The sequence below is a fragment of the Sander vitreus genome, chromosome 21 (assembly GCF_031162955.1).
Source record: "Sander vitreus isolate 19-12246 chromosome 21, sanVit1, whole genome shotgun sequence".
NCBI lineage: Eukaryota > Metazoa > Chordata > Actinopteri > Perciformes > Percidae > Sander > Sander vitreus.
Window position 1 is genome coordinate 9,227,617 of NC_135875.1, and position 23,548 is coordinate 9,251,164.

Consider the following 23,548-nt stretch of genomic DNA (forward strand, 5'->3'; position numbering starts at 1 on the left):
TGCTTGTTATGCTGACTAGCTGAGGCTCAAGGAGAAGAGAAAAGGTTCTGGCAGGAGATGAAACACCCCCATCCCCAAGGCTTCAATTTAGTCGCCTCCAGCTTGGCCGCTCAGCCAGGTTTGCCCAAACAACAGGAACAGCTAATGCCACCTTTGCTCAGGCAGGGAAAAAGCCCGACCTGTGATTTATAGGTAAGTGAATGGTTCATAAGGACCCCAGCTTTCAGAATTAACGCTGTAATCAAAAGCTTTTCTCATGTTGGTTCCGCTCCAACTACAGAAATGATAGCAGAGCGTGTTGGATCGTTATGTTGTCAACACAAATACTATTTATTATTAACTTTATTGGAGCTGTCAACCAGGACAGGTTTGACCCAATTTTTCAATCAACATGTCCCCGTAGTAGTCCAAACTGTCTCTCCAACCCCACAAATGTGCCAGTTTGTTTGTTTTACTGCACTTCACCATATAGCTGGATAGCATATGGTTCCTTTGGCTGCACAGTACAGAAAGAGGAAGTAGGGCTGGGTGATACGGGGAAAATCAGATATCACGATATTTTTTACCAAATACCTCAATGTCGATATTGTGACGATATTCTAGGGTTGACAATTGGTGCTTTCATAACATATCTTCACATTTAGATTTTAGATAAATAACCATCATAATGTGGATATAATGACTAAGTGGTTAAAGGCAAATACTAGAACAGCTAGAACAGTCTGGTAGGTTCAGAAAATGTCATCACTTTACTGTAATGCAGCCTTTGAAACCAGGACAAGAAAACACTTACCATGTAACGATATTACAATTCTTCAAAATCTAAGACGATATCTAGCCTCATATCACGAAATCGATATAATATCGATATATTGCCCAGCCCTACAGGGAAGTCATCCAGTCATAGTCTTTAAAATCCAAACATTTTAGTGTGCCTCACTATGATAACACAAATTAGAATGAACACATTGTTTCGTTTTGAAATATAAAAAAAACAGAATCAGTGTCACACACTGAGAAGGACATACTGAATTACATCGAGAAGGGCAGAAAAAAAAAAACACTTTAGGAAGCTGTGAATTAGACCTGCACGATAAATCGTTATAAAATCGCAATCTCGATTCACCCCTGTTCACGATTTAATTTTTTTATTACTTTGAGGATTGTTTTTTTTTCCTCCTTCAATTAATTTATTGAAAGCATTTGATATTGACATTAACATGTTTTAATTATGTAAAGACATGTTCAAGGAGTTCAGATAGAGCCTGTATCAGTGTATGTGTTATATGTCACTATTTTTGGTAGCCTACTGTACTTAAATGGCCAGTATATACTTTATTTTCTTTTTTCATTGAAGCCTCTATGTTTACAGGCTTGTGGTGATGCGCAATGTGCTATAGCTGCCAAAAATCGTGATTCTTATTTTACCCTGAATCGTGTAGGGCTACTGTGAATGCTGAACAGAGAAACGGTGCATGGTAGACAGAATGAATGAGCTGAAAGACAATCTTCCACCTTTGACAAACAACCCCCCTTCACCACTGTGGCTGTGATAGTGGTGGAGTGGAGCTGAGGCTAGAGGCAGGGATTGACGGGGCGTGTGTGGTCCAGAATCTGCTGCTGCCCAGGTGCTGGGTGTGGGCAAATGGAAGGGGCTCCTTGCTGAGTACTTGCAAATGAACAGTTCAAGGTCTGGGAAAATACCTACATGTAGTGGCACTACTTGTGCCAGTCTTTGAGCCGCCATAAAAATAGGTCCTATTGTCAAGAGTTTTCGGATGGTGAAATATTAGTGGAAATAAATGTACAACAAGACGGGGTTTCCCCTCAACAAGATTAGGAAAAGAGTAGTTTTGTTTTTTTCCGACAAACATTAGATTCAGCCTGGTCAGAAGCAACCTGCTGTTCTTCCCAATGTGTCGTTCCTATTAATGTAACTGTCTGTGTACAGATTGCATATTTCATTATGAGATAATCAGGACAAAATCGGCGTGACTCACGTTATGACTATATTCGTATGAACTAAATATTTACAGATGACAAAATGTTTGACCAAAATGTGAACGAAATATGTTTTTAAAGACTAATTTGCAGCTAAAAAGTATTTCACTGAATACATTAGAAAAGCTTTCTTCATATATTTGTAAATATAATGCTCCATAAATGAGGCCATTCTCTTTTGTTATTGTGCTGTGACAGATTCAAGACATTCAAATGGAATGTTCTCTCAGTTTTGGAACACTACCCCAAAAACCCATGGAACTTAAGTTTGACATTTAGAGTCCTTTCATTTCTATAATGGAAGGAAAAGTTATTCAGATGATGAGGACAGATTTTCAAGTATTTTTCCCGTTTTGTTTAACAACATAATAAATATATGATTTAGTGCCACAGTAACATCAGCACGTGATACTTCAGAAGTCGTTTTGATTATTAAGACGAGCATTACGCTGTGGCAGATGACATTCACGGTAGATAACATTAACTGAAATGGACACTTGAGTAGAGCTGTTGGTGGGTTTCCAAGGCAACCTGAGCATGTTTAAGCGCTGCCTATCACAGTACAGCTACTGAATGTTAAGTTGTTGAATAAAAACAGCCTAAGGTTGAGAGCCAGACATAAACAAAATGGTGCTTACAAGTATTCATAGTGGCACAATATCCCATCAGCTTGTTAGGGATTCATCTAAAACATGACATTTTAATTTAAACAAAAACAAAAGCAATTAAGATTTCTTCTTTCATTCTCCAGCAAAACAACATTTAAGTCCAATTTGAGCGTTTTCTAGACATTTGTTTTGATGCGGTGCTTTTCAGCAACAGCCATCTGTTTGAGCAACTCGAAGAAGTGTACTGCACGTGTCATTGTAACAACAACCGAGCAGAGGAAAATGCAATGGATCATATGAAATTACCTGAGTTCCTTTGGATCAAAGACCAGCTTGACATCGTTGACAATGGTGGGAATGTACTTCAGTGCAGCACCCTTAACCAAAAAAAAGAAAAAGAAACCATTAACTCATTCTCAGCTCTGAGTTAATTAGTTCAGTCATTGATTGATTTTGTAAGCTACTCTATCTCACATTATGTAATACAGGTTTTTCCACAAGGTGGGGATGGTGTGTTGTTACGTTGTGTGTAGCCAAATGTAAATGTGTCAATATGTTTACCTAGTGTTTGTATGATACTCTGAGCTGCTCTACTTTTATCAACTCCTTCCCACTGTATCGTACTGTATTTCATCCAGTTGCTCTGAGGGCAGGGGGTGATGTTAAGACTTGTATTAAACAAACTGGGACAAAAGGAAGAACTCTTTGTAATGATACCTTGACAGATAAAGCCAGATAAGATGCCCATCGGTACTATAATATGTATACAAGTGAGAGCACCCAGTGGCAGATTACAGAGCCGTCCATTAATAACAGGAATGATTAAGCAAGCTGAGCTTCTCTCTCTAACTGCCTGCTGCTAAATGCTGGCCAAGATGGGTTGGGGGTGTTTATACAGCATCTGTGCAAATTAGCAGCCGTGCCAGTCTGTCCCACCGAGGTTGATTAGCCATGCAGGTGTAGCACACTGGACGTCACCTGCTAAAATCCACTGTTTGTTATTGTGCATAGTTTTTTGTTTTTTTTCTGAAAATATGTGAAAGTAGCCTAATTAGCAATGTTCGGAATAGGTTGGCAAGAGAGAAAATACTTTGTTACTGACTTCAGTAAATGTAATGATGTGAACAAAACGTCTGTTAGAAATCCTGTCTTAAAAACATATTTTGACACATCTCTGCATGCTGAGACTGAATTCAGAGGAACACTGTGCAGTGTTATAAGCTGGATTTTTCAAACCTGGATATCGTCATGACCTCCAAATAAAAATCATACCGTAATCTACTCTCATCTAAATAGATATTTTTAGTGCTCATGCATAACACAACACCTTCACCTCTCTCTGCAGACAGAAAGAGTTGGGGAGTCTGAAACTTGGCTTTCAAAAGGTGCTGTTTGACTTTGATTCAGTTATCAATCCTGGCTCGGCTCAACTGCATCTGTTGACTGTTTACTTAATTCCCACCCGTTGTGCCGGGATGTAGTGTGTGAATTGTCGCAACAAGTTCTCAGAGAAGTTGGGTTTCCTGCCCCTGTTTCTGTGTGCACCTCACAGTCACTAGGAGCATGCATATGTATGTGTGTGTGTGTGTGTGTGTGTGTGTGTGTGTGTGTGTGTGTGTGTGTGTGTGTGTGTTGGTTTATCAAAGTGTTTGCCTGCATGTGTGCCAGTCTGTCCAGATGTTCATCTGGGTTCAGACTTGAGGTATAATGGGACTGCTCATTAGCTTCCACCTGTCACAGTGCTTTCACAAGGGCGGACTTGGGAAGAAACCAGGATTCCTCGCTTTCATGCCCGTTCCTCAAGATCAGTTTTTAATTTACTGACAGTAAAGCTAATATCTCAACCAATTACACAGCAACTGACTCCTAATTGACTCCTGAGCTTCTCCTATGGTTGGGTGTGCACATGGATCTATTGTAGGTGTGACAAGGTGCATGTACACTGCAATTATGTTATCTCTAAAAGCATAGGTGTGTGTGCACATCAGCATGTGAGCGCATGTGTGGTTTTGAGTGCATCTGCAAAAAGTATATGCTTGTGGGTTTGTTTCATATCTGGAGTCACTGAGGATAATGACTGCAAACACAATGTAGAGATCTTAAAGGCGCAAGAAAAAGACAGTGAAATAAATACCTTAAGGAGCAGCTAAATAGCAGAAGGCCAGAGGAGCCCCAGACCACAGGACAGTCAAGGTCAGAGTGAAACGGAGAAAGAGGAACAACACAAACACACATAGAAGTACAGACAAGACAAGAGAACAGACATGCATAATGTGTGGATGCAAGAAAAAAACTAAAAAGGTTAGGGCTGCACAGAAAGCCTTGAGTAAGTCAGTAAGTTAATATGATTTTTGTCACTGCAGATGCATTTCGGTACAGACCAAATAAGAATTAAGGTTCCATACTGAACCCTAATCTTTATGGAATAGTTCAACATTTTGGGAAATACACTTGCTCGCTTTCTTGGCGCGAGTTAAGATGAGAAGATTGATACCACTCTTACATCTGTATAGTAAGTACTGCATGAATCTACAGTCAGTAGACAGTTAGTAGAAACAGCTACCCTGGCTCTACCCTGTCCCAGGTACAGTAATTTGGCTGGACGCAAAAATAGTCCGGCACAAACGACAGCCACAACACTTTGCTTTTTGTACAGATTAGGTAAACAAGATATAATGTAGTCTCGCATTAGCAGACCTTCCTCAACAGCGCTGTGGAGGAGGGTCTGGCTAGTCCACACAGCATTCCAGGATGGTAGAATAACACGCTCTGGTTTGTTGGCATTTCTTTAAACCAATCACAACCGTCATGGGCGGTGCTAAGCCCCGGACAAAATGACCGTGCCTCTGCAAAATAGCCTCGGGAAGGAACTTGTTTTGGTGTACATGTTGCTCGTTCAAAAGTTGTTTTAGTCGTGCAACAGAAAACTCAGATTGCACAGATAGTCTAGCTAGCTGTCTGGATTTACCCTGCAGAGATCTGAGGAGCAGTTAACCATAGTCCTCATATATCTACCGGAGTTTAGAATGACAACACAAAGAAAGCAGAAAGTGACGGACATCCGGCCAAAATGAGGGACATCCGGCGGAATTTCTGGCGGCACCTGAACAACCCCGGAGGTGGAACGGCGTCGATATAGACTAGATATAATGTGTAAACTAGCGAGCTTCAGAGGGGCTAGTAGGCTGATGTTGTTTTCTTTAGCCGGGTTAGTTGTTTCTCCCTGTCTCCAGTAGAGATGGCCCAATACCATTTTTTGCTTCCCGATACCGATTCCGATACCTGAACTTGCGTATCGGCCGATACCGAGTACCGATCCGATACCAGTGTGTCATATATTTTATTATGTTTTAACAACTGTATACTACTATCCCTGTATGGATGTGATATGATTTCTATCTTTGTTGTCGGTCTGGCTCAGGTTAAACTCTTTGTGAAACATGAACAAACACAAACAATGAACGCCACAGATCTTTCTTTTATTCTGCAGTTTGACAGTCAGTTATAACGGAAAAAGAACATAAATAAACTACTTTAACGTAGATTTTCTTTTGGGCTTTATTACATGGTATCAGATCGGTGCATAAACTCCAGTACTTCCCGATACCAGCGTTTTAGGCAGTATCGGAGCCGATACCGAACATCTCAAGTCTCCAGGGCATACAGACATAAGAGTGGTATCAATCATCTCTTCTAACTCTCGGCAAGGAAGTAAAGAAGCATACTTCCCTAAATGTTGAACTATTCCTTTAAGTACCTACTTAAGATGCTCTCTAATATATATATATATATATATATATATATATATATATATATATAGTATATATTTCATGTTATGTGCAGCCCTACGAAGGCCATATAGAGAGTAGATAAGAGTAAAGTTCAGGAAAATCTGCACAAAGAGACGTGACAAAGGTGACGAAAACAGATAGTACAAGTTGTAAAGACCATCGAAGAGCAGAAGCCTAACATTAATAACACACGGAACCTAAACATTAATGTCTATTAAGCGGCTATATTACTTTAAATCGAACAAGACAGATGCATCACCAATTACATGTCATCCAAAGGAAATCACAGCAGAGTTATTTACTTTCCACACAGCAGCACTTATTTACTATTCACGCAGCAGCAGCTAGATCTTGGCACTGAGTTTGAGCGATAGCATGTAGATAGTCAGCCTACCTTCACCATGTCAGTGTTCTCTGAATTACTGTTCATCATGTCATTAAAGGATGTGAAAAGGTTCCTCAAGGACTCCATGAAGTCGGCCTCTCCTTTGTTCTCATAGAGCCTGGGAGGAGATGAAGTAGAGAATTACATTGGCAGATGATCACAAGGCTGTTGTTTGTTTCATCCCTGTGTAAACAGCCCCGCCCGCAGTGGAAATAACAAGAGTTTGATGCCTCCCTGTTCAATCATTAAAAGCAGCCAGCAGAATGGGCCATGTGTGCTATCAATGCAAATATTATTGGATCGGAGCCACAGACATCACTCTTGCTGCCAGCCAGATTAGCATTTAAAAACAACATGACAAGACCCTGAAGCACCTGCCTGCTGTCATGTGGAAACAAAAATCATAAAAATTAATGTTCTATGCTAATGACTCTCCTCAAATACTATACAAGGAACAGAAAGCAAATGTCATGTAAGGGTTCAATGCCGTTACTTTGTAAACATTTCGAGGACATACTATTACTTATTTCTTCTGCTAGTTTGGTTATGTGGAGCAAATGCTGCCCAGCGACTGCAGTGAATAAAAGCCAATGATCACAGAACAATTGCAGAAAACGCTTCCCCCAGTTTCTAAGTGCATGGGGACACAAAGCAGGGCTTCCTCCATAATCCCCCCAAAAATGCAAATGCTTTTTATCCCACTTGCAGAGCCCATAAATCTCTACAAACTGGGTATTATTTGTAAATGAGCCACGTTGTGCTCCCTGCAAGGTAATTAAGTGTGTCAACCACTCACAATTTAATAAATTAAAAATGAGGATTTGTGAGAGAAATTAAAATAGTTTGAAAACCCACACTGAAGCAGATCAAAGAAGGATGAAGTGTTCACATCTGATTTCGCTGGCTTACTTCCAGAGAGGTGGGTTTTGTTGTGCCACAATCTCTCATGGGGCTGCAGGTATTACATGGTCAAGGTTAGTCACTGTTGAGGGCTTACAGAAATCATAGGATTAGAGGCATCCGTCTCAGGGCTCCCACAACAACAATTACTTAAAGCTGCTTCTCACCTGCAGCACCAAGGAGCGAAGTGAGCTCCTGACAGCCACACCAGTCTCAAGTCACGAGGGGAAAGTGTGTAATTAGAGTGTCTCCTCTGCCATTTCATTTAAATGTTCCACTGGGCTGCAATGATGAGCCAAACGCGTGCTGATGTAGCCTTGATACCAGAGCTGCATGAGAAGCTTCAACAAACGCAGCTTTATAGTTAAGAAGAATATCTAACCCTGAGACTAACTCGGCAACAATGGCCCGACAGAGCTGATACTGGAAACCAGACAAAGAAAAGTGCTTCAACAAAGGACATAACACAGACAGGAGGTCCACTTTAGGGTTGGAGGTTGCTGTAAGTTATCCTGCGACAGAAACCACTTGACACACACTATGAACATTGACAGCTCTACAAGAGAGTTGCTGTAGTCTGATATGTGAGGTAAAGGACAAGGCGTCCTCTAGACTTCCGACGAAAAACCAATCAAACTGTGCACACTCAATTAGACCAGGATCATACATCAGCCCCTCAGCCGCCACCAGCTTCATTCCGTGGCTCTACAACATTACCATCCATTTAACATCTCCACAGCCAATTATAAACACATCCATAGAAATCTCCTCAGCATAGAGACCATTCACTTTTACCGGGTTTCCAACTTCATTCCACAGCAGTGGCATACTGTGAAGAACACAATCAGTGGTGCACACAATATTGATTCCGTATTATGAAATAACACTGAAAACAAGGTATTATTTCAGGAACAACTACAGCAACAAAGCAATTAAAATTATTAGTAAGACTAACCAACAAGTGATACATGTTAATATCAAGTACAATTAAAGACAACCAAAGAATACTGTGTAGACAATGACAGTATGTCTGCATGCATGTGTGCATATAAACATGTACTATATAGTAAATAAAAATATATGTATCTGCATTGCCAACACACACAACAATATGTACATATTATGTGTGCATCAGGACATACTGGTTAAAAAGGACTCTGGAGCGGACGATAAACTTGAAGATGTACTCGAGAGCCTTCATGGCCTTCAGCAGCTGTTCTGTCAGCTTCTCAGCATTGTCCACATAGTTCTTCAGAACTTTTGTCAGCTTCCTACAAACACAATCATATATAGAGTTTGTTAAATCTGCTAATCCCAAAATGGGATATCATTTATTAAATGTCCTTGGTCTATTTGAACAGAGGGTAATTAACTCACGTGTAGGCCAGTGTGGCACTGAAATGCTTCCGAATGTAGGTCTCCAGAACAGGGTTAAAGTGCTGGAACTTTCTGTCAGCTATAAGCCCAATTATAAACACCTGTCAGAGAACAGAGACATATTCAGTAAAATGGAAACCACACAGCTCATAATGGAAAGCAGGAAAAACTGCCTGTCTTACCCAATATGCTGAAATAGATTGGGAAATGAAACAAGATTGCATTTGGGCATAAAGCCATTTTCTCTCAATTCGCTAGCCTGCAGATAATCTAGGACCCCAGACAACACAATCCCTACCTCCTTTCTCTGAAAGAGAAAACTATTCTTTTGAGATGTACCCGATGATGTTAGGTGTTGGCATGGTAGATAGGATTCTGTCAGATACTTTGTCAATACCTGATTTAATAAATGAGCCAATTTCTTTTTTGCCTTCTTCGTGCTCTATCTTGCAGTAAAATGCAGACCTTTCATGTTCGACAAACATGAATGAAATGCTACCCCAGTGCTACAAATTCATGCAGATTAAGAATGCAGCTGTGATACCACACGAGATGCCGTGTGTTTGCATTTCCCTCTGTAAATGATAAGCACAGCTCTTATTTACAAACAATAGAGAACAATTTGTCAGCTACAATATACACATGTTCTACAGTTTGGGCTCTATAATCCAGCACATTGGATGTAAAATGAGACACTGACTGCGGTTAAAGTGCTGACTTTGGAGTTTGAGAGAGTTCACATCCACACTGTTACCTTAAACTGTAGAAATCACAACTATATTATTTAAAGTCAATCCACATATTGTTTCATTTCAAATCCAGTGTACTGAAGTACAGAGCAACAACAAATATCTGTCCAAATACCTAGACTGCACTGCCATGTTGTGTTAACAGAGATGCAGGTAGGTGTCCCAGTTGAGGTATTGTCCCCTGAGGCGTACCCCTTTCACACATTTTTTGTGCATTCTTGTGGGGAGTTAGGGTGTGTACTCTGTATACTTTCTAACACATTCTGTCACAGAGCATGTTTGCCAAAGTAAAGTTATTTTCTTTTCTCTTCTTCTTTTTGCTTCGCTTAGAAAGCCAAAACAAATGACTCTTTATGGCACAAATTAATCATATCACAGTACAAAGATTTTGGAATTATTCTTATGATACTTAGATGGTTTACAGTTCTCTCTCAAAACAGATGGCTTGGTTAACCTCGTAGTTTAGAGCTACAGCAGAACCCTCTGCTGGTATGAATTTTGCTCTGCTGTTACTGTTTGCTTCTTTGCTCACCAAGGCATCGAACACCAAAGTATCAAAAGTGTCACTGTCAGAGTTCTCCATCATGATGTTGAAGAGAGCATCCAGAGTGTCTTGCAGAAACTAGAATGACAGATGCACAGCAGCGTGTTATGGCAGGCAAACAATAAAACATAGCACTCAAAAAGACATGGATATGGAAAGTCTCAGTCTCGCTGCAAAACTGCTTTCACTGCTCTTCCAAATGCGGCTAAGTCAAATTGATAACCATTTCCTTCTTTTAGGGAGGACATCCAGCTGGTGACATTAAAGTGATAAATGGCCTTAGGCCTAGTGAATTTATTTGTCATATCAAGAGGAACAAGAGATACAAATTCTAATAACAGAGTAAGATTTAATCAGACACACATGGTATGATTACATGATAACAGTCAAACCAAGTATGGATCTTAGTGTGTTGTTTTCCACTGGTTGTGCCAGAGAGTGGAAGCAGAAAGCCAGCAGCAAGGAGACCTGGGCATCCCAATTAGAGCTGGGCGATACAGTTCAAATCATTGGCCTGGTGCTGATAATAAAATAAATTGTTATTTTTTGAGCACCCGGATAGCTCAGTTGGTAGAGCGGGCGCACATTAGGGCTGTACAATTAATTGATATTTAATCGTGATTATGATTTTGGCTCCCAGTGTTCACAAAAACAGAATAATCGAGAAAAACAATTATTTAGCTCATTACGTTTTGCAAGTAAACTCTCATTTTCTCTTGTGTTCTGAATGAAAAAATAAAGTTTAAATAGGAAAAGCATTAAGGCAAATTTCACAGTTGTATGTGTTTTTTTTTACTGTTGATTGATTGATTTATTTAACTTTTTTCACTGTTTTTTTAAGTTCAATAATTGCAATATCTTTCCAGAAGTCAACGAGTAATCGTGTTAAATTATCGTGATTTCAATATTGACCGAAATAATCGTGATTATATATTTTTTTCCATAATCGAGCAGTCCCAGCGCACATACAGTATTTAGAGGTTTGCTCCTCGACGCAGCGGGCCCGGGTTCGACTCCGACCTGCGGCCATTTGCTGCATGTCATTCCCCCCCTCTTTCTCCCCTTTCATGTCTTCAGCTGTCCTGTCAAAAATAAAGGCCGAAAATGCCCAAAAGAAATTATCTAAAAATAAAAAAAAATATTAAAAGAAATTGTTATAATGTACTGTACATATCAAGACCTAGCAAAAATACGCAATTGATGTTGAATGCCATGAACTGGGTTATGCACACATGTGAAACAAAAACTTTAATAACTAATTTAGTTCATTTTGTATTTAATAGTTGTTGGATATCATTGATTTGGACAATTCTGTTTATTTAAAAAAAAGAATTCAACATGATGATTATGATCACCAGAATATGAATCTACTGAAAGATGATTAACAATAATATTAAAGTGTTATCAAGTCTGAATCCCAAATAATATGAATGCAAACATGTTGAATATGAACCCCTATAACCTTTTTGGTGTAACCATATGGCAAGTGAACTCCTGCTCTGAGAGTGCTATTTGCTACCCATTAGGCACCCTTCACAGCTGTTAACATGAGCCAATATAGTTCTATGGAGACAGTAATATTTCCCCTGTCAGCAGTACCTCCTGAAACACTAACTATATACACCCTCCTTCTCTGGGGAAACATGCTCCATTTACTCAACCAATTCTGAGGCAATGTGAAAACAGATGTAAAAATGTTGCAAACAGAGCCATCACTCTATACTGTGCTTGGCCTGTCATCTCGGGATGGATGAGATTCACCGTGCTCTCAACGAGAAACAAACAGTGTGCACTATGTGGAGGTGAATGCACGATGCAATCGAAGGCCAGACTGCCTGACAGAAACGCAACAAGGGGTGGGGTCACTCACTCAAAGAAAACAGTATCACATTAGGGAGATAGAAAAACCTCCCAGAATGTATATGCTCTATTCTTAATGCATAGTATATAATATACTACACATGCCCATAATTACGTATGTATACCCTGTTGATAAATTGTCTTATAAATGCCAAGCCAAAAGTGTTATCTAATTGCACAGCAACAGCCTCTGAGCGCTTTGGAGAGATTGAGTGCTAATGTGCTGGGAATAATAATCACACCCCTGTGGTTTAATGAACTGGTCCAGCTGTGGTTGACACATCTATCTGGTCTGATCAAAACTGTCTTGGTGAAGGACTTCCTCAGATACGCTGCGATCTGCCAGGCCCCCCAACTACCCCATGCTAAACTTTATCTAGAGAGTGATTTATTCATCTGCCCCACGCTGAGCACTTGAAGGGCCTGCCTATACTTGTGACAGCAGGTCATCTCCTGCCCTTCGGTACACTGTGTGTGGTGCTATGTGCTCCCTCCTCGCTGTAATACATTAAATAAAATAAAACTAGCAACCTGTTCCCTTCGCAGTGAAATCATTTGTGAAATTGCTGCCAAGAAGCTGCAACTTTTAAGAACACTAAGGATTGTGACTATGGAATGCTGTTTTATTCAATATTAAATAGCTGAATAAATACATGAATGAATTAATAAATACATGAATAAATAAATAAATATGCCTTTGAAATACATCATGAAATAAATAAATGAGGCAATAAATACATAAATAATTAAATAAATGTAAATATTCATATAAAAATGAATCAATTAGTTAAATAAATATATTAAAAGGTTTTACTTTTAATTATTTCATGGTACTTTTATTTCATAAGTCCACGTTTATTTATTTCCGTGGACTTTTATTTCCTAATGCCACATTTATTGATTTCCCTCTCTATTTATTTCCAGTTCTTATATGCAAATCAGGGGGTGTGGCTATCTCTCACATACAGAACAGAGCCATGCTCTGTAGCCAGCCCACAGTCACCTGTTCTGGGGTAATTAGACCACCAACTAGTGCTCAACTGACGGAGCACCACGACCGGCAGCTCGCAGGGCTTGTTGGTGGTCTAGTTAGCCCAGAACAGGTGACTGTGGGTTACTGGAAATAAATAGAGAGGGAAATCAATAAATGTGGCATTAGGAAATAAAAGTCCACGGAAATAAATAAATGTGGATTTATGAAATAAAAGTCTCTCAAAGTACCATGAAATAATTAATTTTATTTAAAACCTTTTAATATATTTATTTAACTAATTGATTCATTTTTATATGAATATTTACATTATTTAATTATTTATTGCCTCATTTATTTATTTCATGATGTATTTCAAAGGTATATTTATTTATGTATTTATTAATTAATTAATTTAATATTGAATACAATGGCATTCCATATGTGACTGCCTTGTTTACCGGCAGTTGAGAATTTGGGGTCTTTTTGTTAATCTGTATGCAGGCAAAAGGATGAGGTACATTTTCAAGGATACAACAATTCAAAAAAGTGACCTAAGATCATTAGTTTTTGACTTTCGCCCTCTGACCTTGACGACCTCGCCACCTTCCACCTTCATCAGCTGACGGAGGTTCTGCTGCAGCAGGCTGGTGTTGGAGCGCCACTTCAGCAGGCCAAGTAAGTCCACTGAAACAACCAAACAAACAAACATAAAAGTTAATCACCACAAAGCACAGCGTGAAGTTTGCCCTGCCAATGGTAATACAGCGTGAAGAGAGATGGAGAGGCAGCGGGACACGCAATCAAGGTTGAACATTTGAATTTAATGAGTGCTGTGGGGTCATTTGTTGAAGAGGTACCGTCCCTCCCCTCCCCCCTTACACACGTCAGTTTGTAAATTTCCTAAACACGGCGTTAGACATTCTATTAGATCTCTCGCTTTAATCACTGAAAATGAATTTAGGCACAAGAGGATGAGTCATGATGTGATTAATCACGCTCAAAGGAGCGCTCGTTCAGACCACCTTTGGCAGATTATCAAATAGGGAGCTTTAAAAATTAACTCATGTCAGGTTGTTAAGAGTTTGTTTAAGAGGTAAAAGGCATTTAATTAATAATTGATTAATCAACTAATCGTCACCGCTGTAGTCCAGTCCATGGGCCCGTTTCAGGAAGGAGGTTTAACAAACTCTGAGTCTAACCCTGAACTCGGAGTTGATTTACCCTGAGATGGGAAACTCTGAGTTTTCGGTTCCAGAACAGCTGATTTGAGTTGGTTCAATCAACTCAGAGTAGGTTCACTTAGAGTTAAGCGCGTGCACCACCACTATAAAAAGGCAGCATGAATGGAGCCATAATACTACGATTCACCATGGCAACAACCACAAACAAATCGGTCAGCATACTTTATCCCTCTGGAACTGGAACTACTCATGCACACATACAGCGAGTTTGAATATATATTTTGTATTTTAAAAAAAATTGCTGCTCAAGTCAATGCGTAAGCTCTAATATAGTGTATTAATGTCATATTTAATCACAGGTAACCTATAATATTACTGGTGAAAACTGGAATGGTATTACACCTATAATTTAATTTAGGTGCAATCCTGCGGGCAAAAAAGTAAACTACTACTAATCCCATTCTGAGGTTGCAGCACCATGTATTAACAGAACTATAATTTGTAATCATTTAATTATTTTTAATGGCTCTCAATGGCTTGTGTCCAGGGAACACTACAAAAATGTTTAAAAAACGTTTCAGAGCGAGGCACACTTTTCTGACGGCTCTGCATTTGCAAAAAACAATGAGACACAAAGAATCTGCTGGGATGTAGAGCATGTCCACGATGGGTGGCGTTAGTGTTATGAGGACGGATGAGGTTATGGACATATCTGATGGACTGAAGAAAAACGATATTGATCAAATAGGTAGTTATCTGGAAATGAAAATATAGTCAGGCCTCAATATCATCTCCCGAAGTAAGTTTAACTCTCTGCAAAGTAATACAGCTTTTTCATCAACGTGATCGTTGACAAAATGACAGGCCACGTTCGAGAACATTTTCTAAACGGCCTAACACAGTTAATAAACCAACACTTTTTTTTATTCATGCAGATAACAAACTGCACTAAAATGTGCCTGATACAGACTGAATGAATGGATGAGGAAATGAAAGAGCGCTGTGTCAGAGGGAGGAGACTGAGACAAACTCGAGGTTTCTTGAAGAAAACCTGCTCCCGACCAGGTTAGGTTCACTGGCTCAGTTACCATAGTAACTGACTCGGAGGTTAAGTTACCGCTCTTTCTGAAATGGGCTGGAGTTACCCCCCTCTCTCAGGTTTAAATAACCTCCCTTTCTGAAACAGAAAACCCAGAGTTTCCCTCATCTCAGGGTTAACAAACTCAGAGTTTTCACTAAACCTGCTTTCTGAAACGGGCCCCAGATGTAAGGCAGAAAGAGAAACTTCTTATAGCAGATTCATGGTATATTATTAGCCAAGCCTGCATCGAAAAGGCAGCAGGGAAACATGGTTTACAGAGAAGCCCTGGCCAACATACCTTCCTGGGGGCCCTAGCTGCTCCCTCTCTCTGCTCGCCACGCCTGATTGGCCAAGGAAGAGCTGATCAAGCATGGCGAGACAGTGATATATGTCTATCATCTGCAAACCTGACAACCTATCAGGGTTCAGTCACAAGACCCCATCTAAACTACCAGGAACCCCTTCCCCAAGGACATATACATTTGAAAATTGACAGTTTAGCAGCTCAGAGAGACAAATGTAATAAAATGAGAATAAATCATCTGGCGGCTTGGTCCCACTGGGGCACTGCTGTTAGAGGTCACGCTGGGTGTGTGGGGGATTTGGTTGGCATGGGAGTTTCAAGAGGAGTGCCTTCGATAAATAATATCTGCTTGAGAATGGATGTCTTTGTAGGTAGCCAAATTTAAAAGCTACAAAACTGGCAGAAGAAGAGTGGTGGAATAATTAATTCTGGGAGAACTGGTTGTACATTGTCACTGCACAACTGAAATACAAGACTTCACATTCACATAACTTTTAATACTGCCAAATTATTTATGGATGCCATGATTTTGTCACATCTAACATATTGTCTGACAAGCTGGGAACAAACTAACAGCTCATCATTAAAGCCACTAGCTACTCTTTACAAGAAAACACTCAAAGCTTTGGACCAGAAGCCGAACAGCTCGCATCACTATATTATCCTAAATAACCGTAAACTGCTGAGCTGGGATGATGTAATTAAATACAAAAACATCTGTCTGGTGTACAAAATTCTGCATAAAACTCTCTCCTCCTCCTTTGAATCCTTTCATAACCCAACGTAACAACAGCAGTCAGATCACTAGAAGCACCACACGAGGTGACCTTCTAATTCCATTCAGGAAAAGTATATTTGGCCAATTATCATTTTCTGTTACGGCATTACAAAACTGGAATTCATTGCCCACTACAATCAAAGATATACATACATATTCCACCTTTACAACACACCTTGAAAACATGGCAGTCCGATAACTATTACTGCACGCATTAATCTGTCAGATGTGATGTGTGTTTGATGTGACATAGTCATTGTTGCCGTCGCTCATTCTCTGCTGCCTGCTGTTATTATAGATGTAATGTAACTCATTTTAATATGTTAACCATTGTATTTTAGGATGCCCATTGTCAGCTGGCTGGGGACTACAGCTGGAAATTAGCCATTGAGGCTAAAGCTGCTCCTTTTACTGTATAGTTAATTAAAGGGGACTGTCCACGACATTATAAACTAATAATGTAAACTAAACTAAACATTGCCATACGAATGTTTGTTAACAGTACATCTTGCCTCACATTAATACTTTTGTTAATTTTTACAAGCAAACACAACCACTGAGTAGTCTTAATATCTTGTTCTTTTTTTTCTTTAAAAGTAACAGCCTTGTATTTGGTTATACAGTTTAAAAGTGCAGTTTTTTTTGTTTAAACACAGTGATGTAAGAGCAGCTTTACACACAGTAAAAACGTACTTCTCAACTTTTACATTTTTTTTTAATTCAATATTTTTCCAGCTAAGGTAGGAACAGGATGTTAATATACATCTTTCACCAGGCATGGTCCTTTGCCAGCTCTGCCGTCGTTGGATGTCTGCTTCTCCTACAGCCTCCGTTTAGTGAAGCACACTGCAAATACCCAGGGATGAGCCAGTAGCCACTTCACACGAGCTCCCAGCACTGGGAGACTGCATGCATAAATCTAGCTTAATTAAAAACAGTGTTTCATCTCAGATGTGGGGATCAGGGATGTGGTGTCATGTATGAAGCAAGCAGTCTGTTGCAAGGGACATTCAAGTGCCGTCTGCCTGAATAAGTCTTCAGGAAAGTCGTCTTGTGGGCAACCAGTTAGCCTGAGGTGAATATGAATTGAGCAGATGATGACATTTAGATACACTTTAGGCTGCAACTTATAATTAATCAATCCATTATATGTGCTCTAAATAGCAAAGAATCTGAATTTCCACAGAGCTCAAGGGGACATCGTCAAATTGCTTATTTTAATTGGGGCAGCAGTGGCTTGGGAGGTAGAGCAACGGCCTCAATGGTCAGGTAACACTTTGGATGAGTGTGCTTTATAATTTACTATTGTCTGAGCAACACTACAAAACAAACTTGGTTCATCTACAATGATATACCACAAAGCTGTCAACCAAAAGCATTGTTGGAGGGTGAAGAGTGAGTGAGTGAGTGAGTGAGTGAGTGAGTGAGTGAGTGAGTGAGTGAGTGAGTGAGTTGTTTAGGTGGGAGTTTTAAAGAGCCCCTAGGTTTTAATAAAGCAGGTAGACTCCGGCACAGTCGGAGAGATTGGCTCTGCATTGCTTTATTAAAAGAACTCAAACCTTTTCCTAGAGCTTTGGCGTGGGATGACATCCCATGGGAAATACACACACGGATGCACATGCACACACACAAACCTCTCTGTTTAATCAAACTCTGTGTGCAGCGATGAGGCAGCCTGATCCCCAAGCACCTATTGGTGCCTTGCAAATTACCACCACAAAGTGCCAGGTAAATATCAGCAGTGGAGCTGCTCTACCAGAGTGAATCTTCTCACCAGGACACACACTGCAGCGCATCTCTCTCACACAGGGAAAAAGGGAAAGCGTAGAAAAGAAAGCAAGGTGGACAAATAGGGAGAAAAATGCTACTGATTGATTTCTTCGTTTATGTTATATACTGCACATCTACAGTTCAGACAAGGGTTTGAGCTACTAGCATTACTTCCCTAGCTAGTGTAATCAGTGTGGGTGGGTTCTGCTTCTGTAACTGAGGCTGCTGACATCACCACCCACTGAGCAGAGTAGGAGGGCACACACAACTGTATTTAAATGACAACTTTAAGCGTAGACTACACTTAATAACACTCAAAGGGAACATTACTGTAACAACATACAACGGCCCCCTTTTTCACACAATATTTGCAGCAGTACTTCTAACCAAGGCCTGTTCTGGGGTCCGCAGTGGCCTCATTACTGAGGCTTTGCGAAAGTTTATTGTGCATATCGGGGCCAGAGAGCAGAGCGACAGCGAAATATGTATATGGCATGATGTAGCCCTTTTCAAACAGTGTGTTGCTTTGAGCAAGTAAAACAATTAATTTCAATTCTAGTCACAGTTAGCCTGCGGTGAATCTGTCCCTTCTTCATTCTAACTCTTTCAGGCTGTGGCCAAAAAACACACTGACAGGATTGAGGAAGCTTTCATTTTGGCTCTTATTAAAATGGTGACTCACTCTTGCATACCAAAAGAAAAAAAAAACAAAGAAGTACAATGCAACAAGCGCTGTGGAAAGCAAAGCAGACGTTTAGGATGGTTCTGTTTAGAGCAACTGTGAAATCAGAGCTGGGAACACTCGACCACTCACACACAGCAGACCAGATTTTCACACAATCAACACTGAGACAATCCCAATGTTGTGAACGCAGTCTGGAAATACCAACACGTCCAAGAGGGTTTACAGTAATGTCTGTTGGGATTTATAAACATGTGTGAAGGCTGGGGGAACACAAGAGGTCAAAGTCCTTAATCCATGAGCCACAGAGCAGAGACGGGGATTCCCTTATCTTAATAAGTCTAGATCTTCTCAGCACCCTGGGAAATTACTCCGCCAGACTGACAGCAGTAAACAGAGCCGGGCTGTCTGCTCAGCAGAGATGGACTGAAATGTACTGACTGACACTCACTGATGGGGGGAAGCTATGGTAGAGAAAGTAGGCTAGAAGAAAAAAAGGATGAAGGACAACCCTTGAGCGAGGACAAACGACCAACATGTGAGTGTTAAGTGTTAAGACCAGGTGGAAGAAGCAAAGGATGGCAGAGGTCCCGGAGTCCTACTTTAAGTGATATATGGTTACTGTCCATGGATAATATGTCTTTCAAAGTCAGAGGCTGTGGCCCAAAACTGGTTTCAAAATCCAATACATTTTTCTTCAGTGAGAGCTCTTTTAATGTAGTAAATGTGGAAATGGTTACTACCGGAATTATGTTTCTCAGGGCTGCATATGAGCAAACGTTCAGGTGTTCAGTTGCGTGTGTGTCTTTTATACCTGTGCAGATTGGGGGTAGGAAGCTGTGTCACGTTTAGCAAACCACAATGTGAAGAAGCAGCATGATTCTAGCTTCAGAAAGGCACAAAAAGATAAAAGACAAACGAATGCGAAGAAGACGCAAATGCTAATCAAAGTATAGAAGTGGTTACCGTTCTGGGTGAGCTTGGTGGAGCAAACCAGGGTGGAGATCTGGAAGGAGTCCTTGCTGATGGTACAGTTGCCGAGGTTCTGGGTGTTTTTCCCGGTGGTGGAGTAGCCCTTCTCCTCCAGCTCCAGCTTTGTGGCAGGAAGGTTCAAGTACAGAGAAGATTCCTCCAGCTTCTTTGCTTCTGCCTGGTTTTCCAGGAAAAGACAAGAGAAATCCATATCTGCTGTTTATGTTGTAATGAAGTGTTATGTTCTATTACTGTGTTTTTTTTGTTTTTTGTTTTCCTTGTCTAAAATATCCCTGAATCAAGTTTTTCTGCTAGTTGAGTAAGAGTAATAACAAAACTCTTTGCCACAGCCAGAAAAATCTAATTGGGGGAATTTTTCCCATATTAACTTTTCAATTAAGATAAATGGGCACAGTAAAGCATAGGTGTCATTATACAAGGGTTTTTAATTGGAAAGTAACCTCATTTCACTGAGGGGGTTGATGCGTACCAACTACAATTCTCCACAGAAGGCAGTGAAGCCATTATTACTGCAGCTACTAATAAGACGGGCCAATTTCTCACCTTGGACTCATCTCTGTTGTGGTCACATGGGCCAGCCCAGCAGGTAGGCAGTAACAATCATACCAGAACACCACGGACTAACTGTGTTACGGGCTATTTCACAATTACCTTGTACACGATGAGATCATGCTCGCCGTCCCTCAGAGTCGTCCCATCATACCTCATCAACTTTACGAAAGACAAGGCAAATATCTTCTCTGATTTGTCTTTGGCTGTGGGAGGAAGAAAAGAAACATGTGGAAGACAGAACACAGCCAGAGGGAAGATGTTGATCATTGCTGTTTACATTTGAGATAGATACATACTTTACTTTCCTGTAAGTGTACTTTTGCTTTTTGTGTGTATATTTGCAAACTAAATGTGTATATGAAAAGTGTGCATCTTCAGGAAATGAAAAGACAACATGAGAGCTGTTACAAAGGCAGGCTCCTTTGCAGTAAACCATGATGCAAGGCTGGCTTTACAACAAGTCATTAACAAGCTAAAACAGATAATCCCAAATGTAAATCTCGGCACTACAGGCCCCGAGTCGGCTCCTGAATTGACACAAGAATTAACTGTTCCCTTCTGATGTCTGTATTAATGCTGTAACTGTATCTGTGCATGGGTTGTTTAATTATTTGTTTCAACTGCATTAACAGCAATTATACGTGGATGTGAATGAAGAGCAAGTGGGAGGGGCAATATAAATGGTTAAATTACAAGGTGATGTACTGTATGCAGCATCTGAACATTGATTTGATCATAATATGTGTTTGTGTTATCCCGCTAGGGTGGTGAAAAGATGCTCATTGCTTGTGTGTGTGTGTGTGTGTGTGTGTGTGTGTGTGTGTGTGTGTGTGTGTGTGTTTGTGTGTGTGCGCGCGCGCGTGCACATGTTCACGACTGTCTTTGGGGCTGTTGAGGGGAAGCGCTGCATAAACAAGCACAAGAGTTATGACTATGTCCTGTAACCAAGCGTTTGGACAGGGCCACATATATCATCATTGTGGATCAACAAGCTTAAATTTACGTGCACGGAGGCGCGATTCATCAAAGTATTGTGCGCATTCTATCTGCATAAATCCCCTCATTGGTTTGCTGCCCGCAGCCCCGCCGGTGAATAATTGCCAGGCTTGCTTGAGAGGAACCAGTGGAAGGAAGAAACTGTACGCATGCCACCCAGTTGAGAAAGATGTATAAGGGACTTGCTACAAAGAACAGAAACTCTGCATTTGGAAAAGGTCACTTTCAGGACAGAGCTTTTTTCAGCCAATCAAAGTCAAGTTTGTGTGGAACTTCTAAGGTGGGCTGTCACGTCAGATTTATGTTGAGTGTACTGTGCCACATTTTAAAGCCTACCCTCTGCCCCATTCATAAGGTAATGGCATGATGACTGATGAAACAGAAGTGAAAAGATGGTGGGGATCTCGTACAGCCACGGCGACATCTGTGATAGCAACCATCAGTCTGATGAGGCCTGACAATGTTAGAGTGCTAGTCTGATAATGCACTGAGTAAGAGCTGGCCTGATTCTGAACCAGGGGGCTGAGATACTGAGCTGTGCTCAAGTAGTGGCCTTGATGAGCAGCTCAGTCGCTCTGTTTCTACTAAATGTTCAGTGTTAGCTAAGAGCAGTGGAGGAAGCAGAAGGACACAAGCAGATGATGGCAGAGGCAGACCACTGAAAGGACTTCATCTGATAGACCATCTCTGCTCTGCTTTTCTTCAAAAACTCTTCACATGTAGAGAGGTTAATATTTCTCAATTTCCTGGAAAGGTGCTTTGCCAGGTACTGTGATATCTGCATTCTACCTTACTGCCACTGCATTCTGGGGTGGCTGTAGCTCAGTCCGTAGGGACTTGGCTTGGGAACCTTGAGCAAGGCACCAAATCCCCAACAGCTCAGCTCACTCTGACGTCTCTCCATTAAAGTGTATAGTGTGTCTATTTCAGGCCTGTGTGTAACTAACTAACTAAAATGTAATGTAATTTCCCCTTGCAGGATCAATTAAGTATACCTTATAATCTTAATTCATCTTAATCTTACAAAGATTAAAATCGCAGAGTAACTGATTACAGAATCACACTCGTATCACAGGTATGGTCAGGGTTTGGGGCTGTCCCCACACATTGACAATCATTTACACATTGATATGAAAGTGTAAGTCTGACACAAAGTGATAGTGGAGGATCAATCATATCAGTTGCCACTCTTCTATTCAATTACTTGTGATCAAATATTGAAGCTAAATCCATCATAGTGGTAAATGCAAACAGATTCTACAGTGTTCACAGAAAGCCAAAAATCTAAAAAGGTAACTCAGTCAGTGCAGAAACAAGAAATTGGCTTGACGCCTGTACAGATGCAGACAATTAGAAACTTGGAAGTTAGATTCATGCTTCCAGGCATATGAATGACCTGGCATCTCTCTGATGGGATACAAGTGTAAACACACACACACTGCCAAATACAAAATATACACCACACATAAACCTATATAATCTAACCTATAATACACCTTTTTCAACATATCTCTCTATTGTCAATTGTCACTGATAAGTTAAAGTTTGGCAGCATCAGCATGCCCCTCCTGTCCCAGAGTCACTTGAGGTGAGCCAGTTTCTAAAGCAACCGTTAGAGCAAGATAACAGCAAGTCACAGAGTTTGAAAGGCATGCCTCGTAACAGCATTAGTCCCCGCAGTAGCAAGGTGCCAAGCATGACAAGAAGGCTCTCCAGGTGGATTATAAGCCAGCACTGAGCTCTGAGACCTGGCCATTTCCTCCAAACCCCCTGCATGCGGGTGAGAAGCAAACAGAGCTGAAGGATTTTGGAACTAAAGGATGACAGCAGCTGCAGATTACTTGGTAAGTATACTTTCCCGTGCTGATATCATGCCAATTCTGCTTTGCCTTCAGTGCCATATGAATTGATGGTTTAATGTATATACACATGTTATGGCCCCCATTAGCCCACCAAAAGTCCTTTTCTCTACACCACTCCCGCTGCTGGAGGAATGGCCTCGCCATGTGGCAGGCAGATGGGA

The 23,548-nt window shown here is 40.6% G+C and overlaps 1 protein-coding gene across 2 annotated transcripts in view; it reads right to left on the bottom strand.

Annotated features, from left to right (window-relative positions):
- dock1 (dedicator of cytokinesis 1) overlaps positions 1 to 23,548 on the bottom strand; it is a 188,603-nt gene that overhangs the window by 125,224 nt on the left and 39,831 nt on the right. For both annotated transcript variants that reach the window (XM_078278479.1, XM_078278478.1), the window contains exons 17-24: positions 20,629 to 20,732; positions 19,951 to 20,134; positions 13,775 to 13,872; positions 10,344 to 10,433; positions 9,063 to 9,163; positions 8,828 to 8,956; positions 6,795 to 6,903; positions 2,916 to 2,986 (exon numbers count right to left, since the gene is read on the bottom strand). In XM_078278479.1, coding sequence (XP_078134605.1) covers positions 2,916 to 2,986; positions 6,795 to 6,903; positions 8,828 to 8,956; positions 9,063 to 9,163; positions 10,344 to 10,433; positions 13,775 to 13,872; positions 19,951 to 20,134; positions 20,629 to 20,732 — 886 coding nt within the window. The remainder of the gene's footprint in view (positions 1 to 2,915; positions 2,987 to 6,794; positions 6,904 to 8,827; positions 8,957 to 9,062; positions 9,164 to 10,343; positions 10,434 to 13,774; positions 13,873 to 19,950; positions 20,135 to 20,628; positions 20,733 to 23,548) is intronic.